Source organism: Chiloscyllium punctatum, chromosome 3, assembly GCF_047496795.1.
Source record: "Chiloscyllium punctatum isolate Juve2018m chromosome 3, sChiPun1.3, whole genome shotgun sequence".
NCBI classification, from domain to species: domain Eukaryota; kingdom Metazoa; phylum Chordata; class Chondrichthyes; order Orectolobiformes; family Hemiscylliidae; genus Chiloscyllium; species Chiloscyllium punctatum.
The window spans coordinates 120,614,957-120,635,906 of NC_092741.1; the positions used below are offsets into that span (position 1 = coordinate 120,614,957).

A 20,950-nucleotide genomic window follows, 5' to 3' on the forward strand; every position below is an offset into this window, starting at 1 on the left:
GTCAGTAGATTTACTGTTAGCGCTATGTGGACATTATTGTATACTTTGAAAAAGACCTGGCTGCTTTAATCAAGATATTAAGCAAGTGTAACTGATCTCGGGAGCTAGAGTTTTAAAGGAAAAATGTCTAATTTCCTCAAAACTACATAGGCAGTCTTTTCTGCCCAACCCCCTACTCCCCAGCATCTTCTTGCAGGTTTAAAATTGTACTAGAGGATGCAGAAGTAAGATGTAAAGATAAAGTCGTCATAGTCCAAGACTATGTTTCATTAGAGTGAGAAATAGCGGGACAGATGACTGATACAGGTTTAATTTGAGGGTCACCGTGCCTCACATGAGCAGGTTGGACCTTCATGGTAACTTCAGCTGGAACAGGAATTGAACCTATACTTTCTGGAGTTGTGGTGTTCTGAGGAAGTGTCACTCAATCTGAAATGTTAACTCTGATTTCTCTCCACAGATGCTGCCAGACCTGCTGAGCTTTTCCAGCAATTTCTGTTTTTGTTTTGAACCTATGCTGTTGGTGTCACTCTTCATCACAAAACAACAGAGCTAACTGACTTATCTTCACTAAACTTATAGAAGTTTACTAACCTATATGTAGTTACCTTAAAAACTTATGAATTTACGGGGGATCTAAGATGGTGGCAATCTGACAAGATCACACTGCAGAGCTTCGCATCGCAGCAGGAGCAGGACGCCCAACCCAGGTCATCAGGATTTCTTGGGGCGTTGGAAAGATTGTGGAGCCCCAAGAAACATTTAAAAATTGACTTACCTGTATTTTCAGCTGTCCAGAAATGCCTAAAAAGAGAGGAGCATCCGAGGCCGCGTCTGCAGCAGCCTATGAGCTGATTACTCTCCAGGACCTGGTGAACCAGCTCTCAATTTCGCGAGATTCTGGGGAAACAGATTGAAGAGAAACTGGCTCCAGTCTCTCTGATATTGCAGAAGCATGAGCAGCAGCTGGGAGACCTGGAGAAGAGGATGGATGAGCTGGAGGACAGGGTCACAGTAGTAGAAGCTGATGCCAGTTTTTTCAAGGAGGAGATCTAAGCCCTGAAGATGCAGGTTCGTAATTTGCGTGACCAAGTGGATAATCTTGAAAACAGGCAGAAGAAAAAACATTTGGATCATCGGTCTGCCTGAGGGTAAGAAAGGTGAGCAGCCTGTGGAATTTGTTGAAGATTGGCTTCCGAAATTCCTTGACTTGGAGATTGGCATGAGAGGATTGAAGATAGAGGGCTCACCGGGTCGCAGCGCAGAGGTCGGGTTTAGAGTCAATGCCCTTGTCCTTTCCTGGTGCGGTTCCATCGTTACTGGGATAAGGAGAGTGTCATGGAGGCTTCCAGACTCCAGGAGAAGGATCCAAAGGCCCTAATTTACGAGTGGTCTAAGATCATGTTTTTTCAGGACATTTCAGCGGCAGTGATCCAGAAACGAAAATCGTATGATGGTGTCAGGAGAAGACTGAAGGAGCTTGGGATTCAGTACTCCAAGATATCTGGCAGTGCTTCGGATCACCTTAGATGGATCCATGCATCTCTTTGACACATCGGAGAAGGCAAGAGACTTTGTGGACAAACTAACCTACTTTAAACAGTTGTAGTGTGTATAAGTATTGTTGTTTGGGTATGCGTTTATCTTTCTTTAAAAGAAATGGAGGAAATCCAATTGGAGCTTTGTTTATCCCCCTTTTTTTTCCCTCTATTGATAATAATTTGGTTCAAACTATGTCTGGTGGTGGTTAAGATGTACATTTTAAATTTCTAAGTTAGGACATACCAAAGGATAGGTGGGATATATTTATTCCCCTTTTTTTAAAAATAATTGTTTTTTTATTCATATTGATATTCTGTGGGGGGGTTTATTCTTTTTAGCTGGTGCTTGCGATGAGGCTCTAGCTGGGAGAAGTGTTGGTGGTTGAGATGGTTAGATGCCCATTTATGGGGAGTTCGGGACGGGTAGTTGCCCCCTCCGGGAAGGGGGTGACTTCCCCTACTCAGCGCTATTGGCACTTTATATGTTGGTTTGTCTTCTGGTTTTTGTTTTTTATTTTTAACAATTTTGTATGTATGTTCAATGTTCAATGCAACACTAAGGCTCAACAATTCGTGGTTTGGGTTCCTCCTGTCTGGAATTTAAATGTAATTGCAGAAGGTTATGGCTAATGATTTGATTAAATGGTGTACCTGGAATATCAAGGGAAGTAACTCGCCAATTAAGAGGAAGAAGGTACTCTTGAGCCTTCGAAAGGAGAAGGTGGATATTGCTTTGTTACAGGAGACACATTTGGATGACAAGGAGCATCTGAAATTACAGCAGAATGGCTTTGACCCAGTTTATTTTTCATCATTTAATACCAGAAGTGGGGAGTGGCTATATTGGTTAGGAAAAATCTCTCATTTAAGTTGTTGGAGAGTGTTAAAGACACATACGGGAGGTTGTAATTCTTAAAGCCTTGATAAATGGGGAAGAATATGGTATTTTAAATGTTTATTGTCCTTCAGCTCATCCTCTTAAATTCTTGGTAGATGCTTTTTCTAACCTGATAAGTCTCAAATCTCGGCACATCATTATAGGGGGAGATTTTAACAACCTCATGGACCCCACAGTAGACAGGTTGCCTAAAGGTCCCTCGATACTCTCTGCACAAACTAAACAGTTATTGGGTTTGTGTTGGGGATTTGGGTTGGTGGATGTCTGGAGGTGTCTCCACCCTTCACATTTTTCTCCAATCAGCATAGATGTCACACGAGGATTGGTTTCTTTCTGACGCCTGCGGTAACCCTGGATCTGGTGGCATCCTGTACGATTGGTAATATTGCCATCTCTGATCATGCTCCAGTGTACCTCATGGTTAAGATTAAGGATGTTACAGTGGATTCAAGGTACTGGCAAATGGACCCCTTTATTCTCATGGACAGTAGGTTTGTGGAGTATTTCTCTCGGGAATTTCGGGCATTCTTTGACATCAACATAGGCTCGGTTAATAGCTCATCTGTTCTCTGGGAAACTGCCAAAGCTTATGCAAGGGGGTTAGTTATTTCATATTCCACCAGTAGGAAGCGGCAAAAGGGTGAGCAGCAACATCTCCTTGAAGAACGGTTGAAGGCAGCCAAGAAGGCCTATTTTGACAGACCCTCGTTGGTCAAACTACAGAGTATTACGGCACTTCAGTCTGCACTAAATTCCATGCTCACACAGGTGGCAAAGAAGGAGCTGGCCTTTGCAAAGCAAAGGTTATACGAACATGGTGACAAGCCAGGCAAATACTTAGCATACCTTGCCAGAAAGAGAAGTGCCCCACAAACCATTATAGTGATTAGGGAAGGGTCTGGGAACCTAATATGTGATTCTAAAAAGATTAATGTGGCATTCCAGAGATTCTACTCTAAGTTATATCAGTCTGAGAATTGTGAGGAGGGGTAGGCCAAAATGGAATCCTTTTGTTTAGAGATCTGAAGCTCCGGGGTGTGACTCCCAAACAACAGTCCTTTCTCAATGCCCCATTATCAGAGCAAGAAGTGCAGGAAGCAGTGAGGCAGCTTCAGAGTAGAAAGGCGCCTGGTCCTGACAGACTTCCCAGTGAATTCTATAAGGAATTTATAAGTACAGTGTCAGGCCCGATGCTGAATATGTTTAAAGATTCATACAGTCATGATTGTCTCCCACCATCTCTGAGAGAAGCCAATATTTCACTTATCCTTAAAAAAGGGAAGGATCCGGAAGACTGTGCTTCATACAGGCTCATCTCACTCTTAAATGTGGACTTTAAGATCCTCTTCAAGGCTCTTGCGTTAAGGCTGGAGACTGTTACCCTCTCTATTATTAAAGAGGATCAGATGGGCTTCATAAAGGGTCACAGATCCTCCAATAATGTTAGGAGGCTGCTTAACGTTATTCAAGCATGCCAACAGCAGTCAATACAGGGATTGGTGATTTCTTTAGATGCAGAGAAGGCATTTGACTGAGTTGAGTGGCCGTACCTTTTCTATACTCTACCCATTTTATGAAACCTTCGCCCAGACCAAACTGGTTTAAAGGTTCTCTACAGTGTACCTCTCGTGGCGTTCATTACCAACTGGGTACGATCAAGCAATCGTAATATTTCTAGGGGCAGCCGGCAGAGCTGTCCCCTTTCACCATTACTTTTTACGTTGGTGATTGAACCGTTGGCAGAGGCCATTCGTGGGGATCTCAGTATATCAGCTCCAGAAGTGGGGTCAAAATTACATAAGAACTCGCTGTATGCAGATGATGTTCTAATTTTCTTGACAAATCCAGCAGTTTCAGTGCCTTGCATTCACGAGTTTGGTGCTTTTTCAGGGTATAAGATTAATTTTGCTAAATCAGAGGCTATGCCTATGGGTGGTCTTACGAAAGAGTTGGCTCTTGAGTGACTATAGATTTCCATTTAGGTGGTCACGGGGGATTTTGTGTATTTGGGCATATTCATTATTCCAGTTCTGGATTGGCCGTTCAAAGCAAATTTTACTCAATTATTTGAAAAAATTAAACAAGATCTCCAAAGATGGGAGGCACTTCCAGTCTCATGGTTGGGTCGGATAGCGCTTATTAAGATGAATACTCTCTCTCGTTTGCTATACCCTATACGGATGCTCCCCCTGATTTTCAATAAACAAACACTCACTCAGGAGACTGAACGGTTGGTTCAGCTCCTTTACCTGGCACCGTAAACGGCCCCTCATTAAATTATCCAAACTGTAGTTGCCTCACAGATTGGGGGGAGTAGACCTTCCGGACATTAAAAATGACCAATTAAGCTCGCTTTTGACCTACATAAGTGATTGGGTTTGTGGGGACCCTCTTTCAATATATCGAAGCCTCCCAGGCAAGGTGCCCCCTTACCAGTTTGCTGTTTTTGGACAAGGTGAGGACAGTTAGGGAATATTGCCATAACCCAATAGTCATCAATACTGTTAAAGCATGGAGGGTAATTTGGCAGAGGGAAGGTAATATTGGCAAAACATCTTTGTTTACATCTTTAGTGGGTATGCCAGGTTTTCAACCACGTATGATCGATTCAGGATTTTAACGTTGAGCAACTAGGGGTATATCTTGCATGGGTGACTTATTTGAGGGAGATGTAATGATGTCCTTTGATCAGTTAGTACTGAAGTACAAGTTACCTAGTAGAGACCTCTTTCACTTTTTTCAAGTTAGGGATTTTATTCAAAAAAGACCACACTTTTGACTGATCCCTACAAACCTGACATAGAGGGGTACTAAGGGCTAAGAGTACACTCTCTGTCAGTACTTTATATCACCAATTGGGCGGTGCCACTTTGGATGAGTCTGATCGACTCTGCACGATGTGGGAAAGAGAGCTGGATGTTGAAGTTTCTTCAGAGGCATGGGAGGATATTTGGGAGAATGCAAGGAAGATATCAATTTGCAATAGGACCCATGCTTTACAGTTGAAGATTCTCCACAGGGTCCACTTAGCCCCAGACCGTTTGTCAAAATTTAAACCAGGGGTATCTTCAGCATGTCCCAAGTGCAAGGTCTGCACGGGCACTCTTACTCATTGTCTTTGGTCTTGTGACAGGCTTCAAACATTTGGAGCACTGTAGTGGGTGCAATGGAGAGTATTTTGTGTGTAGGGGTGGAGAAGGACCCTATTTCTCTTCTTTTGAGCCTACCAATTGTATTTCCCGCAGACGCGCATAAGAAAAAAACTTTTCAATATTCTTATGTTCTGTGCAAGGAAGAATATCTTGCTAGGTTGGATATCCAAAAAAACCCCAGGCCTGACGGGTTGGCGGAAGATTGTTATGGAGCATATTCCCCTGGATTTTCTCTCAAATATGGTACACCACAAAACTGAGACTTTTTACAAGACATGGCAACCCTTTTTGAAATACCTGGACACAGATTTATCTGCCACACTAACAAGAGCTTTTATATAGCTGTAATGATTGTGATTTATGAGTCCAATATCCAGGGAGGAGGAACTGTGAATGTATGAATGTTTTTTGTTTGGCTGGGCTGAGTTATTACTATGTATTTGTTTGTTAGATATTTATTTATTTAGTTAAATAGCTAGTTTAGGTTTTTTAAATTTTTATCCTTCTCTATATGTTTATACATTCGTATAGCAGGATGGGTTGGGGAATTTTTTTTATTATTTGGGTTTAGTTTTGTACTATTTTTGTACTGTTTTGAATTGCATTGTTTTGTATTTGTTGTCATATTTTAAAAAAATTTTTTAATTAAAAAAAAACTTATGAACTTACAGCTTTGGTTCAAACATAGGCAAAAGAGATGAATTCCAGAGGTGAGGCAAAAGTGACTGTACTTGACATCAAGACTACATCTAACCAAGCGTATCATCAAGTAACCTTCGCAAAACTGGTGTCAGTGGGAACTGGGGGAAAACTGGCCATGACTGGAGTCATACCTGGGACAAAGGCTGTGGTTGTTGCAGATTGGTCATCTTTGCTCCAGGACATTTCTGTAGGAGTTCCTCAGGATAGTGTCCAAAGCCCAGGTTTCTTTGATTAGATTCCCCTATGGTATGGAGACCGGGCCTTCACCCAACAAGTCCACACTGAGCCTCCAAAGAGTTACCCACTCAGACCTATTTCCATCTGACTAATGCACCTAACACCAAGGACAACTTAGCGTGACCAGTTCATCCTGCACATCTTTGGACTGAGAGGAAACCAGAGCAGCCAGAGGAAACCCACGCAGACACTGGGAGAATGTGCAAACTCCACACAGACAGTTGCCCGAGGCTGGAATTGAACCTGGGTCCCTGGTGCTGTGAGGCAGTAGTGCTAACCACTGATCCACCGTGACACCCCTTCAACTCCTTTGTTAATAGCCTTTCGATCATAAGATAGATATGGGGATGTTCGTTGATGATTGAGCAATGTTTGTCACTATTTGTGACTCCACAGATACTGAAACACTCCATGTCCACATGTAGCAAGAGCTGGACGATATTCAGGATCTTGCAAGCAATATTCCATAAGACCTTAAGGCATAGGAGCAGAAATGAGCCATTCAGTCTGCTTTATCATTCACTGAGATCATGGCTAACCTGATAATCTTCAGTTCCATTTTCCTACCTTTTCCCTCTAACTTGTGATTCCCTTACTGTCTCGGCCTTAAATTTACTTAATGACCCAGCTTCTCCAGCCCTCTATGGTAAAGAATTTCAAAGATCCAGTGTCCTTAGAGAAGAAATTCCTCCTTATCACTGTCTTAAATGTGCAACCCCTTATTCGGAGATTGAGCCCTCTGGTCCTAGCTCTCCCACAAGGGAAAAACAATTTCTACTCAGTTACCCTGTTAAGTCCCCTAAGAATCTTTCTTGTTTCAAAAGGGCTGTTTATCATTTTTCTAAATTGCAATGAGTACAAACCCAATCTGCTCATTAGGCAGTCCCTATACACCTAGTATCCACCTAGTGAACCTTCTCTGGACTGCCTCCAATGCAACTATATCTTTTCTTCAATAAGACATCCACAGTATTCAAAATTTGAGCAAAATCTCTATTTTTACACTCCATTCCATTTGAAATAATGGTTATTTTTCTTCTGAACCTGAAATTGGATGATAGCTTATTGTAATTCATGGATGACCATTCCCAAGTCCTTCTGTTTGTTCTGTAGCTTCCTGCAGACTTCCTCTATTTAAATAATGGAGCTCGTTAATTCTTATTTATAAAGTGCTTTTTTTTCCCCCAGATTCTATTCCATCTACCAACATTTTTCCCACTTCCTTAACTTGTCTATATTCCTCTGCAGATTCTGTCTTCCACTTGCTTTCCCACTTCTTCTTGTGCCATCTGCAAACTTGGCTCCAGTACATTCACTTTCCTCATCTAGGTCATTAATATACATTGTAAATAATTGTGGTCTCAGCACTGATCCCTATAGTAATTCACCAGTTACAAGTTGGCATCCTAAAAATGTTCCCCTTAACCCAACTCTCTTTTGTTAGTTAGCCAATCCTCAGTCAGTGCTAATATACTGTTTGCAACACTGGGATAATCTTATTAAGTACTATATGGTATAACATGTTATTAATGCCAAACACAAATTGTGGAAATGTATATGTAAGTTTAGAGGTGGTGATGGAAAATAATAATTTGATGGTATAGCAATTGAACTGTTGGGGTGTATTCTTTGAGGTTAATTGCACAATCACAGAATCTCAACAAGTCATAGAAAATGATGAGGCACTTTGCATATACATATATTGACAATTATGTGGGCCAGATTCTTATAGATACAGGACTGATTGATTGAATAAGGACAAACTGATGCAGAGATAAAAATGAGGCTTTTTTTTTGCCAGAAATCAACCCAACATTTGTATCAAAGTAGGATGTATTGCCACCAGGAAATCTAAACATTGGCTAAATCTGTAAGATGAGGGACATGAGGTAAGATACATGGATTGGCAAAAAATGAAAATATGTGGAAGGTCAAAAAATGTTGGAAGTATTCTGAAGTGGACCTGGCAGTGAACATGATCCTTGGAAAATCATGAAAGGAGTTCTGATCATAGGAGATGGAAATTCAGAATATGAGGGAGAGAGAGTGGAGATCATAGAGTCATAGAGGTCTACAGCACAGAAAGCATGGTAAAGGGACTATGGAATAGACTTGGTGTGGCAGGAAACGCAGAACCCTGATGATCAAGATGTTTTATTAGCTACAAATAAAGTAGTTGATGACAGCTTCCAGAAAAAAAGCTTTGAAGACCTAGAAAGAATTTACTGCATATACTAAGTACTGGATAGGGGAGAGCCAGCTGAATTGTACAGATGGATTTGCCCAGAAATGTGCTCCCTGATGGGGCATGTAAGGTTAAAGCCAGATTAGTGGCTCAGGTTTTCTTAAAAAGTCAATAAGTTAAAGTGGATTCCTGTAGTTCAGGAAAACAAATTTTGTAGGTAAGTTGTTTACTATGAAAGCTGCATTTTTTTCAGGGTGCAAAATTTCAAAGGGAATTATTTTCGAAATAACTGAAAGTACTAAGTGATATAGAAGAAAAGCTGTGGAAATTAAACAAATGGTGTGTTTATGGGATGAATGGTGCAGTGAGGGTATGGTATTTCTTAGACATTGTGCCGAACATTTATCTTGATCTAAGATCAACCTAACTTATGCACCCCTCAATTTACTGCCATCCATATGCTTGTTCAGCAGTTGCTTAAATGTCCCTAATGTCCCTGACTCTGCTACCGCCACTGCAGTGCATTTCACGCACCCACCACTCTGAGACCCCACAAGTATCATGCACTATGAGAGAAGACCCACAGTTCTGTAGGTGGCAATCTGAAATGAGGACCTCCATCCTAATTCAAAAAAAAAGTAGGAACAAACTGGCAGCTTGAATCTGATTGCCATACCTTGGAATATCTAAGTCATAGGCATGGACATGAAGTAGAATAAGTCAAGAGTGACTTTGGGACAACAATCTTGGAAAATATTAATTATATCCCAATAAATTGGGCCAAGTGCTCAATAAAAGATTTTGTAGCAAGAGAAGACTTATTGACAAGTTTTTGTTTGGACAATTAAACTAGTACTGTACTCGGAACAGAACCGATGCCTGTTATGACATATTGGAGCTGAGCACAATCATGAAATATACTACTGTTGAGATAAAAGGAATTAAGTTCAGAAAAATTCACACTCCAGTTTATAGCCTTGGCTGACCCAGAAGATATGAAGCTTGTTTTGTTTAATGCTACTTCACATGTCAATCTTCTATGTGGCTATTTTAGTTCAGGGTTTGTCCTTTTTTTTGGTAGGTAAAAATAATAAATGTCCATTGGCTTTGGAGGCCAAGAAAATAAAAGTGCAAATAAGTGTGCCTTAGTTGCTGAAAATTGGTGCTAATAGAAGCTATAGATAGATGGGAATATTTATCCAGCATTCTAAAGGAATGTACAAAAGACAATGTTGTGTGGATAACCATGCTCTTTTTAGCAATGTATATTTGACACTGAGAAAGAATTAAGATTGACCTTGCCGGCAAAAAGGAAATTATAGAAAGAAAACATATTTCTAGAATAAAGTGGGTTGATGCAAGCAAACAATTTGCCAAATTGTTCCAGAAAAAATGTGCTGGCAGCAAGCAATTTGGTGTGGCATGGTGGCTCAGTGGTTAGCACTGCTGTCTCACAGCACCAGGGACCCAGGTTCGATTCCAGCCTTGGGCGACTGTCTGTGTGGAGTTTGCACGTTCTCCCTGTGTCTTCATGGGTTTCCTCCCGGTGCTCCTGGTTTCCTCCCACAGTCCAAAGATGTGCAGGTCAAGTGGATTGGTCGTGCTAGGTGCATTAGTCAGAGGGAAATAGGTCTGGGTGGGTTACTCTTCGGAGGGTCAGTGTGCACTGGGTGGGCCAAAGGGCCTGTTTCCACACTGTAGGGAATCTCATCTAAACCGCTCAAGAGTATAAAAAGAAGGTACAGCCACTCAACCTGGTCAAATGCCTTCTCAGCATCTAGAAAAATCACCAATCCCAGTAGTAACTGTTGTTGACTCGCGTGAATTACATTAAGTGGCCTCCTAACATTATTGGAGGATCTGTAGCCCTTTCATGAAGCCCGTCTAGTCCTCTTTAACAATAAAAGATAACACAGTTTCCAGCCTTAATGCAAGAGTCTTAGGATTTTAGTGGGTAGCACGGTGGCACTGCTGCCTCACAGCGCCAGAGACCCAGGTTCAATTCCCACCTCAGGCGACTGACTATGTGGAGTTTGCACATTCTCCCAGTGTCTGCCTGGGTTTCCTCTGGGTGCTCCGGTTTCCTCCCACAGTCCAAAAATGTGAAGGTTAGGTGAATTGGCCATGCTAAATTGCCCGTAATGTCAGGTGAAGGGGTAAATGTAGGGGAATGGGTCTGGGTGGGTTGCGCTTCGGCGGGTCTGTGTGGACTTGTTGGCCAAAGGGCCTGTTTCCACACTGTAAGTAATCTAATCTAATCTAATCTAATACTAGCCATCTTCAATGCTCGTGATATAGTGTTATTAGCGCATGAAAGAAAATGGAATCTTGTTTGAGCCACTTGGTGGTTAAACATATTATATTTTTTCTTTGTTTAACAAAAGGGTGAGTATGGGAGTTTGTTTTATAAGGAATATGAAAAAATTAGTTACTGATCAGTTCTATTTATAGGATGAGATATAGAATATGAAAACTTATTCAATTTTGATTTGTTCTGTTCAAGGATTTTTTGTATATTTACAAGAATTTTATTTCAAGAGAAGAGGGCAATCTTAATCTGGCAAGTAATTAACTAGGTGGCTGGGGTTAATTGACTGGGTAGATTTTGAGGGGGAACAGGGGGATCTGGTGCATGGGAAGAGTTTGAAAACTGAGTACTCCATAAACTCTACCACAAAGAAAGATGCCTAGTTTTCTATCTCACCCATTGGCTTGGATCTTCATTTGACAAGTGAAGGTTGAAAGCTGGCCAGGAGAGCATTGGTCTAGTCAAGTCTGGACATAATAAAGGAATAGTTTCAGTAGTGAGTGAATTGAGGCAAAGGTGGAGACAGATTTTGTTACAAAGGGAGATGGAGAATGATGGGTTGACAATGTTGTCAAAAGTTCATCGCAAGGTCAAATGAAACGACACAGTCTGCTTCAGCCTCTGAGAGCTGCAGAGAGAGAGAGGAAAAAGCTAGAAAATATAGTTTGTTGTAAGGACCAATGGTAGGGCCTTTAACCTTCCTAATGTTAAGTAGATAAACTTACTGCTCATTATGGACTAGATTTGAAACACTTTGAGAAATTTGAAGTGAAGGGTGTTAATGAGAAGACGTGGTGAGATAGGCTTATGTTGTTTACATGTAGGATATGATGTTGTGATAGGCAGCATCTGGGTTGGAAATAGGCGAGGTGAGAAAGGAGAGGTCCCTTGTGCCTTCAAAAGTAAGGAAGGAGGAGGAATTTCAGTTGAATCTCAGGTTATGACAGAATAAGAATGGAAACAGGTGGGGACAGTCCCACCCAGTTAACCTGGCGGAGAGGTGTTGAAGGAAGATGATATAGTCAATCATGTCAGGCTGCAGATAAGTTGTGAAATAGAAAGAAAATATTTACCACTGTAACTGTAACTTAGGGTCTCAATTTCAATTTTGATAGCAATCTCAATACAGTGGTAGAAGTGGAAACTTGAATGAAGGGGTGTAAGTATTAAGTTAAAGAGAAAGGGCAGTAGATTTTGGAGAGGAGAATAACCCATTCAAAGACTCTTTGAAGGGAAAAGGGAGATTGGCGATGAGGGGAGTATTTGCACAGACAGTGGGGTTAAGAGCAGGTTTTCTGAGATGAGGATAATTTTAATTTTCAAATAGAACAGTAATGCAGTTGACTTGAAAGTGACGGGGCACCACCAGAGGAGTCCGAATCATTAGTAAGATCATTTCAGTGATTCCGACTTTGGGAAGAGAGTCAAAGGAAGAAGATTTAGATTTTGTGAACTTAGATAGCAAAAGAGGATAGATGGATGAAATCAGAAAAATATATACATTCAGGGTTAGAACAATGAACAACCTAAGGTGAAGCTTTGCTTAGTGGACCGTGGAACAGAAGGATGCAATAGAAGCAAAAAGAGAAATTGCTGGAGAAACTCAGCAAATCTGGCAGCATATAAGGAGAGAAACTGTTAATGTTTTGAGATTAGTGACCATTGTTTGTGAACATGAAGCAACAGAAGCATTTAAACAAACACACAAAATTTAGCAACAAAATCCAATAATATCTTGCACCAGTTGAACATAGGGGTGGAGGAAGTAGAAAGTTTGTACTGGAGAATTGGGTTTTTCTGGCTCTCAGGATCACCTTGGAATAGTGAGCAGTCTTGACAAGGAAGCAAGACCCATTCATGATGTGTGTCCAGCTAGTTATCTGCTTAAGTCTCTGTTACTTGGACTGAACTAGATGAGGACTTTAGAATGAGAATCAGTATAAAGGGTAATCTCCTTAATGGAAGCAAGGATACTATGAGTGGAGAGGGATACAAGGTCATGAACGCTCATGTGGCTCAGTGGTATGTCTCAGCCTGGGTTCAAGTCCCACCTGTTCCAGAGGTGTTTAATAACATCTCTGAACAGGTTGATTGGAAAATGTCTACAAGATAGTGATTAGACATTTTGAGGTCAGATTTGGAGAACAATCAAAATGCACACCTGGAGACAAGTTGCATTGTATGGCTACGTAGCAAGTGCAGGATCACTCATTGACATGAAACTTTAACTCCTTGTTGTTCCCCCCCCACAGATACTACCTGACTTTGAGTATTCAACGCATTTTCTGTTCTATTTTTGATTTACATAACCTGTGAACAGTGTAATTTTTGTGATTCATATATGTGTATGTGTGAAAATATTATTAGAATATGTCCTTGCAAATCTTCGAGCCAAAGTCTGTAAAAAATAAAAACTATTTCTTGCTTCTGGTCAATATAAACAATTATAGTTAAATTTGGGAACAGATATTCAACAAAGGATTTAAGTTCCACTTTTTAAAAATATATTGATTTCTATTCTTTTTTTCAGATCATTGTATTTCAAAGTTGACTGGAGTCAGTTCTTGCAAAAAGAAACTTTCAAAGAGACCAGGGTACATGAGAAAAGATGTTGAACAAAGGTTGCATCACCCTCCACTTGATGTCCAATTTGTATCACCACAAGTTGAAAATGAAAGAATGACTTGTTCCAACTTGCCTTTTAATAACAACAAACTGGTGGAATGCTTAAATAATCTTAAGCACTTAAGGGATGTCAAAACTGCTGATCATCAGAGTACAGTTTCAAATCATGTGGCTGCTGAAAATCCTGTAGTTGCAGCTTCTAGGTCAAATATGATGTCAGAAAACATTCAGAGTTCTGATTCTACCTGTTGGTGGACTGATGATTGTGATGACTCCTGTAACACCAGAATTAAAACTTGCTCCAAGTGTTTTTCATCAGGTTCTCTCCAGAAGCAAGATGCTTGCCTTACACAGAATGGAAGGGATAACAGTGATGCTGTAAATAAGCCACAAGTTATTGCTAGTCCAAAGAAACAAGTAGATAATGAATACTTTCAAAAACTGCAGCTTTGGAACACAGACGAAGAAATATGTTCGACTAATGCCTTCATTTCCAGCTTCAGTTTCATACAAATGTCATTGAATTATCGTAGCATTAATGCTAACAGTAAAGATGAACTGCAGCAGAATGGATTTGTTTCAAATTTACAGTTTCCCCAAGCTCAGCCACATTTGAGTTTGTGTCAAGTTAGTACTTTAGCAACAAAGCAATTCTACTCCAAACCTTTAAGGGATACTGTTGAGCCTCCTTGTTCACGTTTGTCTCAAAGTGTTGACATTAAATGTGCCATAAACACAGAATCAAAGGGCTGTTCTGAGAATTATGACTCTCTCTTATTAGACGTAGACTTTCCATTTCTGTGTTCAGTTGATTATTCTGATGATTCTTCAAATTCATCTGTAACTTCAGGGTATGAGAGCAACGTCACTGCCTTTGATCAAAAATGTAACTCCTTTTTGAGGAAATGTGAACAGATTCTTCAAGATTGTCTGCTTGAAAACAGGATGATGTTCAAGGCTAGTGTTCTCACTGTATTTGAAATAGCTAACGTTCATGAATGATCTACTGCAGTTCTTATTTCTTATGGTATAAATGGAGTGTTAAGTTCTGAAACAAAATTTGTACAGACTGTCATTCCACTAAGAAACAATTTTACAACACTAAAGTTACTTAAATTGGTAATCCTCCTAGAATTTTCTAAAATGTTTGACACTGTTTTCCAAAACCAGCCTATCTGCTCAAATAAAATTTCCCTTCTTTTTACTGAAGAAAGTTCAAATATAGGAGGGCTATTTAAGTAAACAAATACTTGTTGTTTCAACTTGCAGATTCAATGATCAAAGATTGAGTGACCACTGGTTACTCAGTCTTCGAGTTGAACTGTATCTATTTCGGACCATCAGTGAAGCTATCCAATGACCTTGGTGAAAACAAACATTTCTGGATTCTTGCAATGATTTTTTAAAATGAGAACATTTGGTTGGTTATATGAATTTTGCATTAAATTTCTGAGAATAGTGGCAAAATATGGGGTGGCTCTGTGGGCCTTTTGGATCAGTTATCAGCATAGTGTAATACGAAGTGGTAGAACTTGCAATTTCCATCTAAACTGAGTTCCAGCAACAATCCAATAAAAATCTTATTTTTGCAACAACATCTCATGGAATAGTGTCAAGTAGTACAAAGTGATTAGCTGGCATAGTCAACATTTAGCATGGCACTAACGGAAGGAATGTTTTATGTATGTGCAATGTGTAAAAAAATTACAAATCTGTTCAAGATTTTATTACGTTTGGTGCATATCTCTGTTTGTATGCTGGTATGACCCCAAATGCCAGTAAGACTGGATAAGTCAGATCCCAGAGTGAAACCTGGCTTTATAGAATAGAGCCTAAGTTTTATTTTTGTAATTGAGTTACCATGGTAGTTAGTCACTTAACATATTCAAAGAGCCTGCCAGTGTACTTTTAACAAAAGAACATCAAAGTTTGTTACAAGAAAAAGGAAAATACTCTACACGATGGAAGAATTATTTGAAACAGTCTTATTACAATTATCAGCAATAAAGGTTCAACCTTTTTAGGCTCAACATTAACCTTACAGATCCTTCATGAAGAATGGAGTGTCACTTTGTTTCCACCATAAAGTTCCTTGTTCATTTGACATGGCTGTTTCTTTCCAGAAAATGTCTGCATCCTCTTGATTCTGTAGTTAATGTCTGTTTGTAAGAACCTTAAACTGTTGACACAGTTCACTTGTTTCTAACATGCATTCCTTAAAATTTTTATTCCACATTGTTCTGTTTGTGATGCTTCTCAGGGCCTCTTTCTCCTGAAAGAAAACTACCCATAGACACATACACTTCTTCTAGATGGTTCTCCCTCTAAAGGCAAACTGTTTTTGTCTTAATGGGTCATGGGACACGCAAAGTACAGATCTATTCACCTTAAGAGTTTCTTAAAAAATCTTCATCAAAATGCACAACAACAAACTTTTAGATAATCCACCACCATTCACAGGACTCAAATGAAACTAAATCATCCTTAACATCCATAATATAGAAGTATAAATCAAACCTAAAGCTACATGGTTATATCCACTTCTGGACACCAGTTTCCAAATAAATATGTCAAGAACCTTTATGACTGCATAAATCAGTGCTTCCAAAATATTTTTCCCACTGTCACCCCATTGGAAAGCTTGAAAATTATTGAGAACCCTCTGAGACTTGTGAGATGATGAGTGGGAGGGTCAGTTGAATGTGTGGGCCTGTCTGTTATAGGCATGGTGCAGCTGTTGTAACATAGTTAGGCTTCCAAAGCAGACATTCTTGCCCTGAACCTCATGATCCCAAAATTTCATTTTGCGACCCCCTACTTTGGTTCCGGATTCCCATTTATTGAATGTCCATTTGCTTCAAGAAGTACTGCACGAACCAAACCTTTTCAGTAGGGAAAATCTACAGAATTTGATACAGGTTGAATTTGGTTATAGTAAACTTCATTGTTCCCAAAGAATTCATTTTGGAAAAGTGCCTCGATGTTAATCTTTAAGTATGCTTTTTTTTTGCTTTTACCGTGTGACCTTTTCTGTTTCGATCTGTAGCATCAGTCTTTGATCTTAAAACTGAAGAAACTTCAGAAGAAGGCTATATGGGAAGATGATTATGAAAAAGGTAAGTTCACGTTGAATTTTCTCATAGCTAAGAGAAATGCTCTTAAATCTGATGATAGTCAAAGAACTTTACATCCTTTTGAGAATGTGAGCTGAATTTCCTTCAAATGATTAAGACCAGAAGTTGTGTTCTAGCATACTAAAATGAAACTGAGCTCTGATGGTGACATGGTGCTTATGATACTCCACAAACGAAATTGTTGATGTTAACCTCTAATGAAAGGAAGTTAAGACTTTCTGTTATGTCTTTACCTATACGTCAATGTCTGTCTGTGTTTATTTTCTTGAAATTTTTTTCTGGTCTTAACTACCTTTGTTTACTAGATTGAAAATTTGGTTAGACTATGATTACCAGTCCTGAGAAATTCTGTCACATCTGAATTATGTCTATCTTCCTGTTTGATGCTGCAGCTCACTTTAGACGCAAATTTTGCCAGTGGAGTCTGCTACATTACATGTGGCTTTATGCCGCATTTACTGTTAGCTTATGCCATTATACTCATTTGACCATTCTGCTTAACATAAGTTGAAGTCCTCTATTGTTACAAAATTGTAAGCTGGACAATGTCATGTAATTTATAAAATACTGTTGACTTGTTTCACTTGGATGCTTGGAGTAAGATCCAGTTGTTAACTTTTTCCTGTGCATTTTTTTTTGCACCCAGCTGAACCATTTAATTTATAGAGTCATAGGGATGTACAGCACGGAAACAGACCCTTCGGTCCAACTCATCCATGCTGGCCATTTATCATAAATTAATCTAGTCCTATTTGCCAATACTTGGCCCATATCCATCTAAACCCTTCCTATTCATACAACCATCCAGATGCCTTGTAATTATACTAGCCTCCACCACTTTGTTTGGCAGCTCATTTCATACATGCACCACCCTCTGAGTGAAAAAGTTACCCCTTGGATCCCTTTTAAATTTTTCCTCTCTCATCCCCTACCTCATTGGAAATGAAACTATGCCATAATGTCTGATTTGCTTTTGCATTATAACAATTATGCAACAGATCCATGTTAAACCTTACTTTGTAGTCTCAGAATTGTCACTTGGGATACAGAACTTGAGTGTTATGCAATAATTACAAACAATTAAAAATTATTACTTGGGGCTCACTATGTAGTTTACTTAGACTTGTCAGAACTACATATATCCATATGCAGTCTTGTTCTGCTCTGCAAGCAGAAAAAAACATTCCTAAGCATTCAACAAATGCATATGAGTCAACTGTTCCCTTGTGCGCTGTCCATAGAAATGCCTCAGCCAATCGGAGTTAGCTTGTCAACCAGTCAGCTCCCTTTCTTCTGCAGTAAAAATTGTTGTTCCCTTTGTCATTCAAAATTCTTCTACCTGTTCTGATGAGTGAATGCATAATGAAAAGCTTCAACAGCATGCCTTTTTTTGATCAAGTCTCACCTTTTTAGTGTTGTATGTAGATGTAATTATCACTTATGAAGAATAGCAATTGTCTCATCAAATTTGAAATAATAATTTGGTTTTATTTTAGCTGACCAGTTCAACAAGAAATTAGCTGAGTTGAAAAGAGAGAATTCCTTAAAGTTCCAGCTACCTTCCTCCCATCCTTGTATTGCAAGATTTGTGCAAGAAATTGAACTTCAAGCACAAGTTGCTGAGCATTATAAGTATGTGCATTATTCTATTAGCAGATTATAAATGAAAATTGAAAGAAATACCATTTTATGTAAAGGAACAAAGTCATTTTGATTTTTAAATAGAAATGTTTATAGAAAATTTTCATTATCCTAGACATACCTTAGATTTTCTTTTACATATTACCACTGTTGGGATCCAAAGATGGATACTCCACTTCTGAATTTCTCTAGTGACACCAATTATAAAGAGCATCTCTGTCAATATTTTAGAATAATTTGGTTTTTAACAGTGCAATATAGAAATGTAGAAACAAAGAAAATAAGTGCAGGAGTAGGTCCTTCTATGATCATGGCTGTATCCTATTTCTGCTTTCTCTCTACACCCCTTGATCCCCAACATCCAGCTCCTCCTTGAATATATCTAATGAACTTGCCCAAATAAGTTCTTGTAGGAGAGAATTTCATAGGTTCACAACTCTGAAGAAATTCTTCCTCATCTCAGTCCTGAATGGCTTATTCCTTATTCTTCGACTGTGGGCCCTAATTCTGGACTTCCCCAAAATCAGGAACATTCATTTAGGATCTAGCCTGTCCAGCCCTATCATGATTTTATAGTCTCTATGAAATCCCCTCTAATTCTTCTAAATTCCGGCGAGTGTAAGCCCAGTTGATCCAGTCTTTCCTCATATGTCAGTCCTGCCATCCCAAGAATCCGTCTGATGAACCTTCGTCAGATTCCTTCAATAGCAAGAATATCCTTCCACAGAGTAGGAGCCTAAAATATGTGTGTGCTGGAGACCCCTAGCTGTATTTACATGAAAATTGCTCGTCTAAATTTTATTCTTTTCCCTGTATTTTGGATTCTCATCTAACTTCCACCTTGTTCAACCCACAGTTTTTTTTAATCAAAATTTGACAACAGAATTCTATTTTTACTTCAATTCTGAGTTGCTGATTAGCCCTGATTAAATTTTAATAAATCAAAATGTTTGTAAAGAGCTGTTCTTAAAACTGTTCTCATTCTGTTCTCATCCTGGACTAAGAATATCTGTTGACAACAGCTTGAAATATGTAAATTAATATGCATGTTAAATTTAAAGCTTACATATGATCCTCTGCTCTAAGTACAAACTTAAGACATGATCTGGTTTAACTTACCCTTTTCCTGTTGAAGTTCCTCTCGTGTTTTGTCAAGCTTCTTTCGTGAAATCTGCTAAAACTGTGTACAAGGCATTAGCTAAAGCAGTCTGTTAATAATCAATAGCACTGGTCTTGAATAGAAATCCAGTTTTCTAATATAAGAATGTTTAAAATTTTGGATGTGCTGGTGTTTCATGTGCAAAGGATATACAATAGTTTGTAACCTTTTGTTAATGTATGTTTAGCAATCCAGGTAATTTACTGCAAAGTGTAAAAGAGAGATTTTCAGATTCAACACCTCATAATCTACACATGTCATGGTCAAGGAAAAAACAACTTATTCAAGACAGACAACAATTACAAGTACGTGGTGAATTTTACACAATCAATGTCTTTTTTTAGACTGAAGCAAATTATGTAGTTAATTTACTGGTCCTATGGATGGGAAATTGAAATTGAAATTTCTGGAAAGAGAATATATGCATTTATGAAATAGAATTTGCAATGTTACTATAGTTCACAATAGAAATGTATTGAAATTCATCTGATCCAAGCTGATGATGATGCTGGATGAATCAAATCCCTGTCAGGAACCTGCCTTGAAAAATCATACTTTTATTTGTTTTGGTTTTAACAAAGTGTTGTCTCAGTTAAAACGCTAGTACACAATGCTGCAGAGTTGCTATTAACAAGAAAACAGCAGTTTATTACAGAAGAAATTATGATAAAGTTGAACAATTCAAAATAAAATAGTGCTGCTCTCTCATGAGAGAGACAACTGATGGTGAGTTTAACTTGAGGTTCACCATGTCTCGGGAGGTTGAGAAGAAGGGACCTTTATGCTGTGGAGCCTGAGCTGTAGAAATTGCAGGGTATCAGGGAACATGAGAATTATGTGAACCCTCTGTTCCAGGTGGCAATCCTTAGATTAAGTACTGACTATACTGCAATCCTGCAGGAAGCCATTCAGTCATAGAGATGTATCGCATGGAAACAGACCCTTCAGACCAACTTGTCCATGATGACCAGATATTCTAATCTAATCTAGTTCCATCTGCCAGCACTTGGCCCATATCTCTCTAAACCCTTCCTATTCATATATCTGTCCAGATGCCTTTTAAATTTGTACCAGCCTCCACCACTTCACTTGACAGCTCATTCCATACACGCACCACACTGAGTGAAAAAGTTGCCCTTTAGGTCCCTTTTATATCTTTCCCATCTCACCCTAAACCTGTGCTCTCTAGTTCTGGACTCCCTCACTGTTAAAGTACAGATTTGAGATGGCCCAGGGAATCCCTTATGGACTGAGACCTGTGAGCCTCTCTCTTAGTTCGTCCCAGAGATTGTACTCTTTGGAAGTCTGGAATAAAAAAGCCTCTTGCAGACAGATTAGTTTAATTTTAGTCATCCCCTTTATTTACTA

The 20,950-nt window shown here is 39.3% G+C and overlaps 1 protein-coding gene across 3 annotated transcripts in view; it reads left to right on the forward strand.

The window, feature by feature from the left end:
• The window catches only part of disc1 (DISC1 scaffold protein), a 131,903-nt gene that overhangs the window by 14,702 nt on the left and 96,251 nt on the right, over positions 1-20,950 (forward strand). For all 3 annotated transcript variants that reach the window (XM_072559664.1, XM_072559655.1, XM_072559646.1), the window contains exons 2-5: positions 13,554-14,605; positions 16,695-16,764; positions 18,279-18,414; positions 19,770-19,887. In XM_072559664.1, coding sequence (XP_072415765.1) covers positions 13,554-14,605; positions 16,695-16,764; positions 18,279-18,414; positions 19,770-19,887 — 1,376 coding nt within the window. The remainder of the gene's footprint in view (positions 1-13,553; positions 14,606-16,694; positions 16,765-18,278; positions 18,415-19,769; positions 19,888-20,950) is intronic.